Source organism: Dendropsophus ebraccatus, chromosome 12, assembly GCF_027789765.1.
Source record: "Dendropsophus ebraccatus isolate aDenEbr1 chromosome 12, aDenEbr1.pat, whole genome shotgun sequence".
Classification (NCBI taxonomy): Eukaryota; Metazoa; Chordata; class Amphibia; order Anura; family Hylidae; genus Dendropsophus; species Dendropsophus ebraccatus.
This window is the reverse complement of record NC_091465.1, coordinates 5,238,311-5,256,360: the sequence shown is the minus strand read 5'-3', so window position 1 is coordinate 5,256,360 and position 18,050 is coordinate 5,238,311. Positions and strand designations below refer to the sequence as shown.

At 46.4% G+C, this 18,050-nt stretch overlaps 1 protein-coding gene across 3 annotated transcripts in view; it reads left to right on the top strand.

Annotated features, from left to right (window-relative positions):
* ACOT7 (acyl-CoA thioesterase 7) overlaps positions 1 to 17,302 on the top strand; it is a 124,895-nt gene extending 107,593 nt beyond the window's left edge. For 2 of the 3 annotated variants that reach the window (XM_069947381.1, XM_069947380.1), the window contains one exon: positions 15,044 to 17,302. In XM_069947381.1, coding sequence (XP_069803482.1) covers positions 15,044 to 15,148 — 105 coding nt within the window. In that variant the 3' untranslated portion in view covers positions 15,149 to 17,302. The remainder of the gene's footprint in view (positions 1 to 15,043) is intronic. The other variant, XR_011359214.1, reaches the window with a different exon arrangement.
* The last annotated feature ends 748 nt before the right edge of the window (positions 17,303 to 18,050 follow it).

Here is an 18,050-nt window from a genome sequence, read left to right as displayed (position 1 = left end):
TGTCTGATGAGAGCCGCTCTGACTTCTGCTCCTCACAAGTATCTGCACACCTCATAGGAATACGTTTCAGATGTAAGTGGATGTAACAGGAGGCGCACTTCATCACCTCAGAAAGGGCGAAAATTAATTAAATCATTAGCATTGTGAGCGCTCGATCCAGGAAATAAAGGGGGCGGAAAAGAACAAAGACGGGTAATACACCCAGTATGACCGGCGAGAGTCGCCGTACTCAGCAAAGTCTTTATCCCAGGACACTCGTAAGGAGCCGAACTGATGTCTTGGTTAACTTGTTACAAGGATATTACTGAAGACAAAACTACAGGAGGAGGACGGTTGAAGCGTAGAGACGAGGAGGTCACATGATCAGGTTGCCTCCTCCTCTTCCTCCATGGGGGATGTGATGGTAAATGTCAGGATCTGGGTTACTCGTTGCTCCTATGGGGGATGTGAACACTAACAAGCCTTAACAAGCCTTATGGTTTCTGGTCTTGGCTTGATGGCTGGGAAGTAGAATGTACCAATACTTTGGCTTTGCCCATGAGGACAGACTTCAGGAGCAGGTTGGCCTTATTCATTAGAATTATGGAGCTACGTAGAGTTCCCTCACTTATAGAAGATGTGGACACCAGCAAGCTCGATGCTTTCTTGTCCCATGATGGTGGTGTGAAGGTGAGACAAAGCAGTACTGGTGGGGTGCTGGCAACTGCGGCTATGGGGCCCAGGATGGAAGTCTTCAGGATCAGGTTAGCTCTACATAGAGTGTCCTCGTTTCATGTAACACGGTACCATATAGACCCATGATCTGATGCCTCAGGGTCAGGTTGGCCCTGTTGACCTTATTCATGGGAAATGTGAAGCTGTTTAGAGCTCCCTCTGCTCTTATACAGTATGAAAAGTGCTGAAGGCATCTGGACCACCCCTCTCCACTATAAGTGATGAGGAGATATGGACGGCAACAAGCTCCCACCTTTCCTGGCTCCTAATGGGGTGGAAAAGGTGACGTGAACCAACATTAACAGAGTGGAGACACTTACAATAAAGGGGGCACAGGAAGTTAGACCCCTAAAAACTTTGCACAAAACAAGACCCTCCCTGTATGGCCTGGTGCAGACCTCCTCCCGATAGGCTCTCAAAATTCAGCAAGTTGGAATGTGGGAAACTGAAGTTAAAGGATAACATGAACATTGGCTTGCCCCATTTCTCTCCTGTTTGGTTAAATTTCGGACATCATTATTATTATAATTTATTTATTTATAAAGCACTCTTAATTCCAGAGCGCTATGCAAGCGATAGGGGTAACAAACAGGAACAATACAAGATCAAAAACACATTACATGAAGGCAATTGGCAGACTGGTACATGGGGGATGAGGAGCCTGCCCTCCAGGGCTTACATAGGGAGAGAGGACCCTGCCCACCAGGGCTTACATAGGGGGAGAGGACCCTGCCCACCAGGGCTTACATAGGGGGAGAGGACCCTGCTCGCAAGGGTTTACATACGGAGAGAGGACCCTGCCCGCGAGGTGTTTACATAGGGAGAGAGGACCCTGCCCGCGAGGTGTTACATAGGGAGAGAGGACCCTGCTCGGGAGGTGTTACATAGGGAGAGAGGAGCCTGCCCGGGAGGTGTTACATAGGGAGAGAGGACCCTGCCCACCAGGTATTACATAGGGAGAGAGGAGCCTGCCTGCGAGGTGTTACATAGGGAGAGAGGACCCTGCCTGCGAGGGTTTACAATCTATATGGTACGGGAAAGAGACAGGAGGTAAAGTGCAGCCAATCACAGTGTGATGCAGAATTATTATAGGTTTTATCTTAGTTTGAAGAGATGGGTTTTCAGAATACTTTTGAAGGACTTGATGGTGGATGAATGCCGGATGTGTCAGAGTAGTGAGAGCTAGATGTGTCGGGGTAGGGAGAGCCAGATGTGTTGGGGTAGGGAGAGCCGGATGTGTCTGGGTAGGGAGAGCCGGATGTGTCTGGGTAGTGAGTTCCAGAGTATGGGGGAGGCTCGGGCAAAGTATTGGAGGCGCATTGGAGATCACTGGAGAATCAAAGGTTGCGCGAGGGACGGTAACGGGATATCGGGTCAGAAATGTACAGAGGGGACAGGTTGTGGACGGCCTTGTAAGTCATGGTCAGCAATTTAAAGTGAATACGTTGGGCAATGGGGAGCCAGTGGAGGGATTTACAGAGGCAAAGCGAGGGGAAAGGTGGATTAGTCGGGCAGCAGAGTTAAGGATAGACTGTAGGGGAGCAAGGGAGTAAGATGGAGGCCAGAGAGGAGGATGTTACAGAGAGCATGGACCAGCAGTTTTGTGGAGTCAGGGGTGAAAAAAGAGCGGATTCTGGAAGTGTTTTTGAGGTGAAGGCGGCAGGAGGTGGTCAGGGCCTGAATATGTGGTTTAAAAGACAGGGCAGAATCAAAGGTGACCCCAAGGCAGCGGACTTGGGGGACAGGGGACAGAGTGCAGCCATTGATAGTGATATTGTTTGATATTTTATGACTCATTCCTACATGTCACATGTTCTATATACACATCTCCTCTCTCTGAAGTGTTGTGTGTTGAGTGGACTTGCTGAATTGTTTGGGTTGAGCAACGTTCTCAGAACCTGAGCGCTTGACATTCGACTCCTGGCAGCAACAAGAAGCCCTGGAAAATATGTATACAATCTATAGCTTGTGGCTGTATCCATATTTTCCAGGACTAGGGCGGTATCCAACCTCTCCAGCCGTCAGGAGTCAAATTGAGTGTTTAGGTTCAGAGAAAGTTGCCAAAGCCGAATAGTTCTGCAGGCTCGCTCAACATTGTTTACTTGACAATAGAGATGAGCGAACCTGGAGCAGCTGGAGTCCATCCGAACCCAAACTTTCGCATTTGATTAGCGGTGGCTGCTGAAGTTGGATAAAGCCCTAAGGCTATGTGGAAAACATGGATATAGTCATTGGCTGTTCCCATGTTTTCCAGACAACCTTAGAGCTTTATCCAAGTTCTGCAGCCCCCGCTAATCAAATACCGAACGTTCAGGTTCAGATCGACTCAAGCATGCTCCAGGTTCGCTCATCTCTACTTGACAAGCATCAAATTTGGGGGGGGGAACCTTTCCAATCGTTGAAAATCTTCCCCCACCCCCCCATCCCCCCGGATCCTTGCATCAAGCACCTCATAGGCTCTGTGCTAAAAAAGCTCTCATTAGCTGGTGCTATTTTTGGTAATACTTCTAATGGAACATCGGTCATTTTCTGGTCCTCGTCTCTAATTATAGCGTACGAGCGCGGATCGGAGACGGCTGTGAAAAATGATGAGCGTACATGACATTGCATAATATCTCTGGAATAAAGATGTTTATAAATATTAAACGTTGTCTGTTTGGGATGTGGAAAAACGGCTAAAAATACCCAACACTCAACCACCGATTCCAGAACCAGGAGACCTTGGCTGAATCTTGTTTGTTGTTGTTTTTTCAGTTTTACCCGTTTAAGCAGACAATGTCTATTTATTGAGAGTGTCTCCATCCTGACCTAAGCGGCCCATACACATGAAAAGTCATGAGCAGGATCGGCCAACTAATGGGGGGGCCTCAACTATCTCTCCATAGCTGATACCTGGGGAAGGAACATTCATGTTGTCAACATAGACAATCCTTTGTTATTGCATTGCATAGTCTTATGCCAATCTCATAATCTGACGTCTACTCATAAAACCTGTACACTCGCCCAATAACTGTCTTAAGTGAGTGTCCCGGGTAGTGATTGTCTCATTTGGAGAAAACATTTTTATTAGTCTTGCATCCGGGCCACACACACACCCACTGGATCCTTCATGCTGACAATCCGCTGGTAGACACCCATCCCCTTTAGGAATATGTGGCCAACAGCTGATAATTTTCCTGTCGGAACGGCCCCGATCTGCTGATGAGTTTGTGTTCACTGGCCTTATTACCTAAGTATCGTCAAGTTCGACCAGCCATGTGTAATTCTTGTTTTGTCTCTCTTCATCTACTCTATAAGGGGGTTTCTCTGTTCATGGTTATTATCTCTAGGCCAGAATAGAGTGGTCATAAGAAGGTTCCCCCTTCCTGCAGGACTCTCTCCTGTCCTGCACTACAGACAACCCTTTGATTTGAAAGGTCATTGTGTACTACTTCACTTCCCCAGTGGTGGCGCTGCAGGGAAATCCAACACAACCAGGTTTCCCTACAGATCACAGCTGATTTGAAGGGGTTCTCATAAGTGAGCACTTTTTGATTAACCTATTTTCAGTGACTGTCCATGAATGGTGGGAGACTCAAGGTTCTTGTAATGACCTTTGGCCGTGTCCGTTACCTCTTACCTACTCTGGGTGGCAATGCGCTGGGATAGTCTCCCTTTCCTATGGCCTGCTTGTTCTCTGGCAGCTTCTCTTGCTCTGAGCTGGCCTCCTGGAGGATTGGGCTCCCTCTAGTTGCAGCCATGTGCCTGTCCACTCATGTTTAGAAGCTCAGCCCGCAGGTTCTGGAGACTTCTAGCATGTTCTCCTGAGGGTATATATAGTCTCCACCTCTTTGCTTAGTTGTTGTTTGTCAGTCAGCAACAACAACATCTGTGCTGTCTGGATACCCGCCACTTCCTAGTGATATTCTAGCTATTTGGATCTCAGTCCATTCCAGTCCATACAGCTCAGCTTCAGTCTGCATCCTGCTCTTCTGCTTCAGAGGAAGAGTGAATATGCAAAAAGAAGAGCCTGTGGAGCCTCATCTAAGAGTCTCGAAACACAGGACTAGCCAGATATCTCACCATGAAGGACTTAGCCAAGGGGCGGCTCCTGTAAGGAAACCACCAAAACCACCATATTAAGTGGCCCTATAAGTCAATGCAATGACCAGGGAAAAACCAAGGCTAGGTATCCATCCACAGACAGATGTTTCGGGATGTTGCCCCTCATCAGTCCTTTCCGGAGGGATATCTGGATAGTCCTGTGTTTCGAGATTCTTAGAGGAGGCTCCACAGGCTTTCTTTTTGCATATTCATGTTTCCTGGGAGCAATGCACCTAGGATGTCACTGCATTGAGGGCTTTTTAACTATCAGCCGGCAGTGTTATCTTTGGCTTGTCTCCCTGCGATCAGCCCTTCAGAGGAAGAGTACCTAGTCCCGGACTCAAGCACTCGTTTAATTCTTCAGTGGACTCCAAGGTCCTTCTCTGCAGGTGGCGACTGGGAGTTTCCTGCAGAGAAGTCCGTCCTGCCTTGCGGTAGGCGCTGGTCTCCGCTCCTCGTGAAAAGAACACCAGCACTCCTCAGTGATCCAGGGGATCCACCTCCTCATTACAGTCCTTCATCCTGGTGACGCTGAGTCCTTCTCTCCTGATCCTGGGACTCCAAACACCCTAGTAGGACACGCAGAAAGCGCTTCTCCTGATGGGATTACACCTTTAAGAACCTTTGTCCCCCTTCCTTATATAACATGGAGTTACCTGGTGTCTTGCTGCCACCCCACAGTCAGGTCTCGGAGAGCCGTGTGCCGCCGCCGCTGCCGTTGCTGTGGTTTCTGCATGAAAGATGTTTATGTCCTGAGGCGCCGAGGAGGAGGACGAGGGGAAGATTAGGCCACATTATTCCAGCGATGATTTGTGACCTAGAAATTACTTTAGGGTGCCTCGGAGCTAAGGTACTGGCATTTGTTAGGCTGCAGCTAGACCGCCGCTTTGTCCTATGTCTGTGCTACTTGACGAGAATTCACTTTGTCAGGACGATTTCTTTCACCTCCGCAGATTTCCTAATAAATACTAAAACTAAGCACAAAGTGTGAATGCGGCAGCGGGGTTGCTGCCGCCGCTATTATTCTTCTTGTTGTTATTATCGTCATCTTCATTTTTGTCATCACTATTAGACGGAAAAAAAAACAGCCATAGCCAAAGCTTTCTATGGTCCAGGGGAGATTGACCGGACGGTACGGACCACCAGGGTTCTGTCACCTCTCTCTATTTTTTTTTTTGCAAACATTACAGCAAATGTTCTCGAAAGAAGCTTTATAATTGATGATATAAACAGTGTAATAAGTCAAGTAGGCCCCTTTATTCCCAGGGATCACTATTTAGACTCTATATACTAGCTGGTGGTCTTAAAGGCGTCATATATGTATATGTATATATGTTGAATCATCCCCCCCCCCTCCTGGAGGCTAACAGTTTATTTCATACATGTCTTTACCTTTTCTGTCTCTTTCCCTCAGTTCTGAGCTGCTGCTTTTTGCTGAGGACACCAAAATATGTATCTGAGCTGTTCAGTCTGTCTCTACTCTCAACCCCTCCTACCCCCTCCCTTCTGAGACGGCTGATGTAAAGAAGTTCCTATCTGCAACTTTGTAGCAATGCCTATAATCACAGTGAGTTCATCAGCAACTTGACCTCAGAATAACCCTCCCGGCATTACAAAAAAGCTACAATGTTGCAGATAAAGCCTGCCAGGGACTTGTTTACACCAGCTGTGTCAGGAAGGAGGGGGAGTAAGAGAGAGAGGCACACACAAATTTTTTGTCTTCAGCAAAAGGCAGCAGCTGAGAGTTGGGGGAAGGAGACTGAAAAGATAATAACAAGTATGGAGGGAATTGTTAGTCACCAGTAGGAGGGGTGTTTCAATATATATGTTACCTAACCAGATAACCCTTTTAACAAAGAGAACCAGTACCCTGGAAATCTAAAGACACCCAGCGGTTCTCCTCTCCCTAAATAATCCCACAAGACAATACATCATTGCTAGAAGGTAGGTAGGAACTATCCCATTCAGAGGAACAAGAAAGACTTCTGGGCATGCTCAGTGACCTTTTATAAAGGTCATTCCACAGGGATGGGGGCTCAGCTATTCTGTGCAGTCATCTATATACTGGAGCCTTCGGTCTGTGATGATAAGGAGGACACTGCTGGGAAATCATCTGTACAGAACAGGAAGTCTCAGCTTAGATTTAGGCCTAGTGGCCAGAATGGAAACTGCAAGATCTAAAATTTATTTTACAATATAGAGATTATAACACTGATGGTCTATTTGATTAGCTTCAGCCTCCATGGCGCCTACTGATATGAAAGGGTTGTGACAATGCCAATTGTATAGACACAATAAAGCAGGTGTGGCGGGAACCTGTCAGCAGTTAGGAGCCCCCATAACTTCTGCTGACAGATTCATATAGAGGATAAGAAGCTAAAAGTTAATGAATTCCTCACTCTCAGGCATCACTATTGCAAGTGTCCAGGAGGCGGGACCTTTAGCTGTGAGTGACAGCTCTAGTGGTGTCCTGAGAGGAGGGACTACAGAAGTGCTCTGTGCAGCCTATCTTACTGCCACTCCTGTCCCCGTCCTCTATATGGAACAGTCAGGGCTAAAAGCTGCTGACAGGTTCCCTTTAAAGGGACAGAATCATCAGAAAATGACTTATTGTATGAATAATGTTTTTATGTTAAACAGAGTTTTTAAGAATTTTTGGTGACATTTTTTCCAATTTTCCTTTTTTTTCTCTCTATATTATAAAATAATCCTTCCTTTTGTGTCTGTGGTGATAAGAGGAGGCTGCAGTAAAGTGATCTGTACAGCATTGCAGCGTCATGTGACACCAGTAGATAGAGGAGACAATAGCAGCTCCCTGTGGAATGACCTCTTCACAGGTCACAGAGCGCGCTCAGTAATGTCTCACATTCATCTCAGAAAACAGAGTCTGTCTATTGTCGTCTATGTCCATGAGCCAGGCTGTAAAGCATGTCACAAAACGCTGTTAAGAACAGCCCAGGCAATATGGCTGCCCCCATAACAACGTACAAAAAGGGAAATAAAAGTTAAAGTGAGAAAATAGAAAAAGATTAGAATAAAAGAACAGGTTTTAGTATCTCACACATTCCCTTTAAGCCCTGGAAACCTCTGTAAGTGTATTAGGAAAAGATTGCTAATGGTTTATAGTGCTGCCTCCTGGGGGGTACATATCTTCTGCGGGTGAGGGGACCCCCATCATGAAGGCCCCCCCTTCCTGCACCCTGGGAATCGCTCACCAGCAAATCCTCCCATCATCTAATTGTACAAATCGCTGCTTGTGTTTTGTAGCGGGAACCTTGTTAGTTTGTCAGGACTTGACAGATTATAAACTGAGTCCTCCAGCTCCGTGCCCGTCTTCAAGGGATTTATCGGTGTAGGAATGTAAATGAGCAATTTGTAGAAACTGAGATTTCCAGGCAGAGAGATGAGAGCGTCCTGGTCCGGCAGAACGGGGCTCAGCTGTTCACACCACAGATGGATAATAGGGAACCACAATGCCTTTACTGGGCGGTATAATCCGCCGGGCAGGATGGGATTAGTATACAGTCAGATATGCAGAGACTCGCCATCTATATCATATGTATACACATCACCAGATATAGCAGAGCTGGTCGGGGCAGCGGAGCTTACATTGGTGATGGTACAATGACTTCTATTCTGCAGACTTGGAACTTAAGGTTTATTCTATAGTTTACTCAGATGCAGAAGCTGAGGGGCCCAGCACACAACAGGGGCCATTGTTACTGTAGGACAATAGAGCTTCCCACTCACGGCCATATTAGTCTATGGTGGAACTTCTAAGCATTTAGGGTTTTTGGTACATATATACATCATTGCCCCATAACAATACATGTACATATATACATCACTGCCGCATAACAATACATGTACATATATACATCACTGCCACATAACAATACATGTACATATATACATCACTGCACCAGAACAATACATGTACATATATACATCATTGCACCAGAACAATACATGTACATATATACATCACTGCACCAGAACAATACATGTACATATATACAGCACTGCACCAGAACAATACATGTACATATATACATCACTGCACCAGAACAATACATGTACATATATACATCACTGCACCAGAACAATACATGTACATATATACATCACTGCACCAGAACAATACATGTACATATATACATCACTGCACCAGAACAATACATGTACATATATACATCATTGCCCCATAACAATACATGTACATATATACAGCACTGCACCAGAACAATACATGTACATATATACATCACTGCACCAGAACAATACATGTAAATATATACATCACTGCCACATAACAATACATGTACATATATACACCACTGCACCAGAACAATACATGTACATATATACACCACTGCACCAGAACAATACATGTACATATATACATCACTGCCACATAACAATACATGTACATATATACATCACTGCACCAGAACAATACATGTACATATATACAGCACTGCACCAGAACAATACATGTACATATATACATCACTGCACCAGAACAATACATGTACATATATACATCACTGCCACATAACAATACATGTACATATATACATCACTGCACCAGAACAATACATGTACATATATACACCACTGCACCAGAACAATACATGTACATATATACATCACTGCCGCATAACAATACATGTACATATATACATCACTGCACCAGAACAATACATGTACATATATACACCACTGCACCAGAACAATACATGTACATATATACATCACTGCACCAGAACAATACATGTACATATATACATCACTGCCACATAACAATACATGTACATATATACATCACTGCACCAGAACAATACATGTACATATATACATCACTGCACCAGAACAATACATGTACATATATACATCACTGCACCAGAACAATACATGTACATATATACATCACTGCACCAGAACAATACATGTACATATATACATCACTGCACCAGAACAATACATGTACATATATACATCACTGCACCAGAACAATACATGTACATATATACATCACTGCACCAGAACAATACATGTACATATATACATCACTGCCACATAACAATACATGTACATATATACATCACTGCCACATAACAATACATGTACATATATACATCACTGCACCAGAACAATACATGTACATATATACATCATATATAGCCAGGATCCCACTCATAGTAACTATGTAGCTGGAAAGACCATTATCGGGGGCCTATTAAGACCAACTTTGTTTTCATGTAAGGACCTCCCTGGTCCCTCTGCTATTAGCCAAGGTAGAGAGTCACCCTTAGAGGATGTGTGTGTTCAGTGGACTGGTTCTATAGCTCCATCTCCATGTACTTCAATGAACTGTGACTTTGCATGCAGTCCCCTGTCAGTCCCATTTCTAGGGCCATAAGGGTCCCGTAGTTTGAGCCCTATTGTCAGGGTTTGTTTTTTTGCTTTAATAAAGTTATATTACTTTGGGCGTAGACATCCTTGCAGTTCCCGACACAAACTTGGGGGCCGTGTCACCTCTTACTGTAGTGGCTTTATAAAGGAAAAAGTACACATTTATTTTAAAATAACGTAACTTTATTAAAGCAATGTTAACAATGTTAACGTCAAAAACGTTTTTTGTTCTTTAATCTCCCCAATACCCCTTTTAAGGGGTATTCCACTCTAACATAACTTACCATAATTGTTGTTATCTATTCAGTTTCCTTCCCCCAATTCCAAGCTGCTGATTTAAAGTCCCTGGTTAGCTGTATCTGCAACTTTGTAGCTTCTTTGTAGTGCTGAGAGGATAGTCCGAGCATTACAAAGCTGTTACAAAGTTGCAGATAGGGACTTGTTTACATCAGCTGTATTAGAAGGGAGGGGTGGGGGTACAGAGAGAAAAGCTCACACACAGGTTAGATTTTTGTGTCTTCAGCAGAAAGCAGCAGCTAAAAACTGGGGGAAGGAGACTGAATAGATAGTAAGTATGGAAGGAATTGTTAGTCTCACCATGGGCAGCAACATAGAATCAGGATGATCCCTTTTCATATGGCCTAATAGAGTCTGAGGGGGGGGGGGCATCTGTCCTGGCATTTCAGTAGTTCTGAGTGAATTTTCCAAATCTCCCGGCTTCTGGGACAGTTGGATGCAGCACTAGAGCTGCCAGGATAACATGGACACAGCCTATGGCGGTATTCATGTTTTCCAGGACTCCCTAGGATGCATCCAGCTTCTCCGAATGGCAGGAGGTACATAGGAGATTGGGACAGATAAAAAAAAAAAAAATCGAAGAACAAACAAAAACAAATCCTGCGATTTTTCCACCCGATGGATTTCACCAGTTTCCTCCCTAACACATCTGCTCCTCTTGTTCCTCACTTCATCATAAAATCTTCCCAGTTCCCCTGACATTGTAATCGCTCTCCGCCCCGCCACAAGGTTAGCGCTTTGTAGAGCTGTCTTGTTTGACAGCAGCACAAAGATACAGGGACAATGCTGCAGCGTGCGCGCGCTCAGCTCTGCTTTGCCATCTCACTAATCCATCAGGTTCTGGTGTTTTGAAACATGTCATGATCTGAAAGTGAGATTCCCACATTCTGTGTACGGCTCCCTGCTCCATCACAGGCGTCACTCACACCGCAGCGGCACTCACCATTAGATGTGCTCACATACAGCAGGTGGGGTGTGCTGCGTTATCTTTTATAATGTCATGGATCTACACTATATATATATATATATACATACATACAAACCTTTATATGCCCTTAAAGGGGAACTTAAAAATCTCCAGTCTTCAAGTACTTATCAGCTGCTGTATGTCTTGCAGGAAGTGGTGTATTCTCTCCAGTCTGACACAGTGCTCTCTGCTGCCACCTCTGTCCATGTATAGACCACTTTCTGCAGGACATACAGCAGCTGACTGGAGATTTTTAAATAGAATGAAATTATAAGTTTAAAGTTTCCTTATTGCATATGGATTATGATTGGTGAGGGGACAAACACACTTGCCGGATCCGCAGCGAGTCCTCTCACTGCATATTTGCAGCGAGACTCGCTGTGGATCCCGGCCCTATTCTTTCAATGTTAGACAAAATCGCAGAGTTTGTCCCCAGCCCGCCCTGTTAACCCCCGTCCGCCGGAGCATATACTTTACCTGATCCCGGCTCCGGCTTGCTTCGGCGGTTCCCGGAGTCTTCAGCAAGCCGGAGCCGGGATCAGGTAAAGTATATGCTCGCTCCAGTGCCCGCCCGCAGCCCCGGCCGTCTGATCAGACGGCCGGGGCTGCGGGTGGGCAATCGGGACTGCGGGGGGGAGGGGGATCAGACGGCCGGGGCTGCGGGTGGGCGATCGGGGCTGCGGGGGGATCAGACGGCCGGGGCTGCGGGCGGGCGATCGGGGCTGCGGAGGGGGGGGGGGGCGGTGATCAGACGGCCGGGGCTGCGGGCGGGTGATCAGGGCTGTGGGGGGGGGGGGGGTGATCAGACGGCCGGGGCTGCGGGCGGGTGATCGGGGCTGTGGGGGGGGGGGGGTGATCAGACGGCCGGGGCTGCGGGGGGGTGATCAGACGGCCGGGGCTGCGGGGGGGTGATCAGACGGCCGGAGCTGCGGGGGGGTGATCAGACGGCCGGGGCTGCGGGCGGGCACTGGAGCGAGCATATACTTTACCTGATCCCGGCTCCGGCTTGCTGAAGACTCCGGGAACCGCCGAAGCTGGGATCAGGTGAAGTATCAGCTCCGGCGGACGGGGGGTTAACGGGGCGGGCTGGGGACAAACTCGCAGCAGGGATGTACATCCCTGCTGCGTGTTTGTCTGCCATTAAAAGTATAGGGCCGGGATCTGCAGCGAGTCTCGCTGCAAATACGCAGCAAGGAGACTCGCTGCAGACCCGCCAAGTGTGTTTGTAGCCTAAAGGTCCAAAAGCTGAAACCTCCAATAATCCCATAAACAGGGCGCAAACGTAATGGAGAAATGGTGAAAAATGAAACCAGGCATCACTGAACGTAATGCTGGGAAGGATAATCACAGTGATGTCATTGGCAACTTGACCTCAGATTATCCCTTCCAGCTTTACAAAGAAGCTACAATGTTGCAGATACAGCGAGCCAGGGAGCTGTCTCAGAAGGGAGGGTGAGGAGACAGAGAGAAAAGCTCACACACAGAAGATATTTGTGTTTTCAAGAGAAAGCATCAGCTGAGAACTGGGGGAAGGAGACTGAATAGATCATAACAAGTATGGAAGGAATTGTTAGTCTCACCATGGTCAGCAACATCTCAAAAGTTATGTTTGAGAGGAATACCCCTTTAATAATTAAGATTCATTGTGATTAGAGAAAAGCAAACTTGTAAAGGTTCGGGTTTGCACGAACCCGAACAATCGTCATTTGAATCCCACTGTCTGGAGAAGATGGATGCATCCGCCTTCTCCAGGCAACAGGAGTCAAATGACCATCTTTCAGGTTTTTGCTAACCAAAACTTCTGCAAGGTCGCTCATCTCTAATTTTCAGGCGTACCGTCTCTTTAAATTGAAGCATAGAGACTGTTATGGCAGCATTCATTCTGTCTAAGCCAGAGCAGTAACAGTCTCTGTTGCTGGCAGGATGGCTGTCCTCCTGGCTCGCTCCCCCTCTTTTAAAGGTCCTTTACACGTTGCTTATTTCTGGAGAACGGAACCATTGTACTGTGAGAGTGTGGAGATAAAATGGACGGGGAGAGCGGAGGAGCTGTGAACGTATCGTGAGATCCGTGCTGCTTCATATGTATGACAACCGATAAAAATAGCAGCTCGCACCTCAAGGTGTTTTCAGACGTTTAATGAAGAATAGGAATTTTTTTTTTTTTAAGCTGGAAGAATCTGTGGATGAGGAGCAGCACAGTGGAGGGGACACAGAGGTGTTAAAAGTGAATTTCTCTGTATAAGGATGGAATTATACCCGAAATATAAGCCGGACAGTGAAGAGATGTGCAAAGGAAAAAAAATTATGTTCAAGATCAAAATAATGAATGTTATTCCCAATAATAGATCAATAGTACAAAGGAAAGCAAAAAATGTTGTTATATATCTTATCAGACAAGAACGTTAGATTTGTTATATATCTTATCAGACCAAACGTATCATGTCACTGGGCAGCTGTGGCCCACATCGTCCATCCAACCCCACAGACCCCACATGGGTAAAGATGAACATAAGGCAATTTGTGAAGATTCTGACCCTTTCAGGCGTCTCTTACCGCTGGACGGGACTCTCAGCAGCTTTTTCCATTGTTTTCCAGACCTGAAACGGCTCATCGTCTGCCAAGAACATTTTTGGCCCGGCCGGTCAGACAGATGTAGCGTTTTTGCTGTAAGGTATAAGAGTGAGCCGCCGCCGTCCTCACAGACAGAGCACAGATAAACCTCGATTTAATGCTGTGATTATTACAGAACGCTCACATTCAGAATTATTACAGGTTTTTGCTTTTTCACATTCCTTGATCTTCCCACAATTTTCCATTTGCTATTTTTGAGCCGTAAGAATCCAATATGTGCATCACCATCGGCAGCTGCTTCATCCCTGAACCCACCCTCCTGTGGTAACCGGGGGGTCTTATATATCCTGTATTATACTCCAGAGCTGCGCTCACTATTCTGCTGGTGGGGTCACTGTGTACATACATTACTGATCCTGAGTTACTGTACATACTGTATTATACTATGGAGCTGCACTCACTATTCTGCTGGTGGGGTCACTGTGTACATACATTACATTACTGATCCTGAGTTACATCCTGTATTCTACCCCAGAGCTGCACTCACTATTCTGCTGGTGGGATCACTGTGTACATACATTACATTACTGATCCCGAGTTACATCCTGTATTATACTGCAGAGCTGCACTCACTATTCTGCTGGTGGGGTCACTGTGTACATACATTACATTACTGATCCTGTGCTGATCCTGAGTTACATCCTGTATTATCCTCCAGAGCTGCACTCACTATTCTGCTGGTGGGGTCACTGTGTACATACATTACATTACTGATCCTGAGTTCCATCCTGTATTATCCTCCAGAGCTGCACTCACTATTCTGCTGGTGGGGTCACTGTGTACATACATTACATTACTGATCCTGAGTTACATCCTGTATTATCCTCCAGAGCTGCACTCACTATTCTGCTGGTGGGGTCACTGTAAGCTGTAGACTTGTGCACATATATATTTAGTGTTCTTGTTATTATCAGTTTCTCTCTTGTATTTTTGTAGCTGGAGACTGAAGAAGAGAAGAAGCGATTTGAGGAAGGAAAAGGCCGCTACCTGCAAACCAAAGCCAAGCGACAGATGAGCGCACAGTCCTTGACCCAACAATAACCGCCCGGTCCGGGGATCTGCCGCAGTGATCAGGAAGAGCAGGGGCCAAAGTGCCTGATCACTGAGTGTAATGTTACTGTATGTCATGTCCAATATAGCGATAACTTATTTTCTGCTCTTCTCTATGGGTGGGAATGCAGCGGTTCTGTATTTAGCGGTAGTGCAGCTTAGGATAGGCGGTAGGTAGTAACACACTGTAGCTTGTTATAAGACCGCTCTCGCAGAATACTGTGCAGGCAGAACAGGCAGCTGCTATGGGGCTCTAGAGAGGAGGCCCGGCTCTGGTCCTGTCCTATGTTCTGGGTAGGGGCTTGTTCACATCACCATTATGCTGTCAATGCCATGTATATGTCCGGATGATGCTAGACATATACAGCTCCTAGGAAATGCTAGACTACATTCAGCCCTTGAAGTCAATGGGACCTGTGCCTGTCCGTGTACATGGACCTCAGTGTCCCATAGGATAGCCATGGATAGCCGCATTGTGATGTTGGCAATGTCCGGCAATACAATGGGATCCCAGTTTGCTCCTTGCTATGGGACCACATCTCTTCTTTATGCCATTGAGTATAAAGGTGCACCCGCCTGCTTGATGCATCCGTCATCCGGCCCTCTGTTATGTCACAGTGACAATTGTTGCCAAATATTCTAAAACCATAAGAATGTAGACCCCAGTATATGGGTCGGAGGATGAGGCCTTGTTTCCCTATGTCACTTTATGTTACCAAGAAACTTTATGAAAACAGTGTATAACAAAGGTTTCCGGAATACCCCTTTAAAAATGGAAGCAGGATCCCTTTAAGGGGGTCCTGTCCCTTGTTACACCAGGTGATCCGTCCTGACTTGGTGTAACTCTCATACATGGGCCCCCCCATATTATTCGGCTTTTGTGGGGTCACCACGTGCCATAGACGGTACATAGGATCTATATGTGAGGTCATCAGTGTTATTACCCGGCCGCCCTATGAACCTTTATTATTACTATTATACCGTTATCTCGGTATTGTGGAGGTTACATCGTCCGCCATGATACTCTCTCCGTTCCCCAGACCATGGCTGCCCCCCAGTACTGAGCATGCCCAGTGTAGAGTCCCATAGATACAGCTCCATCGCTTCCCATGTGTCCTAGGAACCTGAAGTGTTGTACATGGTCGACCTTAGAGCGCTCGTTTGTGATTGGCCGCCTCGGAGCCGCTTTCTGCCTTATTGCTTTGTGATTGGCTGGATGTTTGTAGTTCATATAGGATGATATGTTACGTGCACTATGGGGGTGTTAGTTGTATTGGTGGAGAACGTCCAATGCTGACGGACGGACACACAGGGGTTCAGGGCGCCATTCGTGGTTGTTACAGGCGATGGTGGAGCAAGTCTTAAAGGGAACCAGTCACCTGATGGATTCCGCCCAGTGTGAGAGCGGGAAACGCTCCAGAATATACAGCTGTATAGGTAGGACTGAGCAAACTTGACAAACTATTCAGGTGGAGCAATGTTCCCCGAGCCCGGGCGCTGGGCGCATCCTACTTCTCCAGACGTTGGGTGCCAAATGCCAGACGCTCGGGTTTGGGGAACATTGGCAAGTTGGCTCAATACTATTTATAAGATTCCTGATGGCATCGATTACGAGAGTGATGGCCCCGCCCATACTCAGTGATTGACAGCACTGATAAACACACTATACACACCATGACAACTGTCAATCACTGTGTGTGGGCGGGCTCAGTGCTGCCAGTCTCTCCATAGAAATCCTATAAACCGATATGTCTTCTCTCCCCCTCCACATCCTACTATCACACATCAGTCAGATCTCCCCCCTCCACATCCTACTATCACATATCAGTTAGATCTCCCCCCTCCACATCCTACTATCACATATCGGTCAGATCTCCCTCCTCCACATCTTACTATCACATATCAGTTAGATCTCCCCCCTCCACATCCTACTATCACATATCGGTCAGATCTCCCTCCTCCACATCTTACTATCACATATCAGTCAGATCTCCCTCCTCCACATCCTACTATTACACATTAGTTAGATCTCCCCCCTCCACATCCTACTATCACATATCGGTCAGATCTCCCCCTCCACATCCTACTATCACACATCAGTCAGATCTCCCCCCTCCACATCTTACTATCACATGTCAGTTAGATCTCCCCCCTCCTACTATCCCATATCGGTTAGATCTCCCTCCTCCACATCTTACTATCACACATCAGTTAGATCTCCCCCCTCCACATCCTACTATCACATATCGGTCAGATCTCCCTCCTCCACATCCTACTATCACATATCGGTCAGATCTCCCTCCGATTGATCCCACAGCTAATTCTGTATAGGAAATTGATCCGCTCTCTGTAGGTTACATATATACACATATGTTCATATTAGGGATGGTCCGAACCTGCCGAGGTTCGGGTTCGTACGAACCTGAACTCTCGGCAATGATTCCTGTTGTCTGCCCGCTCTGTGGAGAGGGTGGATACAGCCGGAGGACCGCCTGGAAAACTGGGATACAGCCATAGCCATAGGCTGTATGGCAGTTTTCCAGGCGGTCCTCCTGCTGTATCCACCCTCTCCACAGAGGTGGAAGACAACAGGAATCATTGCTGAGAGTTCAGGTTCGTACGAACCCGAACCTCGGCAGGTTCGGACCATCCCTAGTTCATATCTGTCAGTGTTACCAATCAGGGAACCTTCTAGGCCTTTCTATTACATATCCAATACAGAAACTACATGGCTTGTCTGTGTATGGACACCGCTTTGTATCCTAGAGAGACCCCCCTATTACCTATGCGGTGCAGCTGGAGACCCAAATACTCTTATCAGCCTCTGTATACTCTGTATGTTTTATGTCAGTGAATAGAAACCTTGTTACTTATATTATATTGGTGTTTGTTC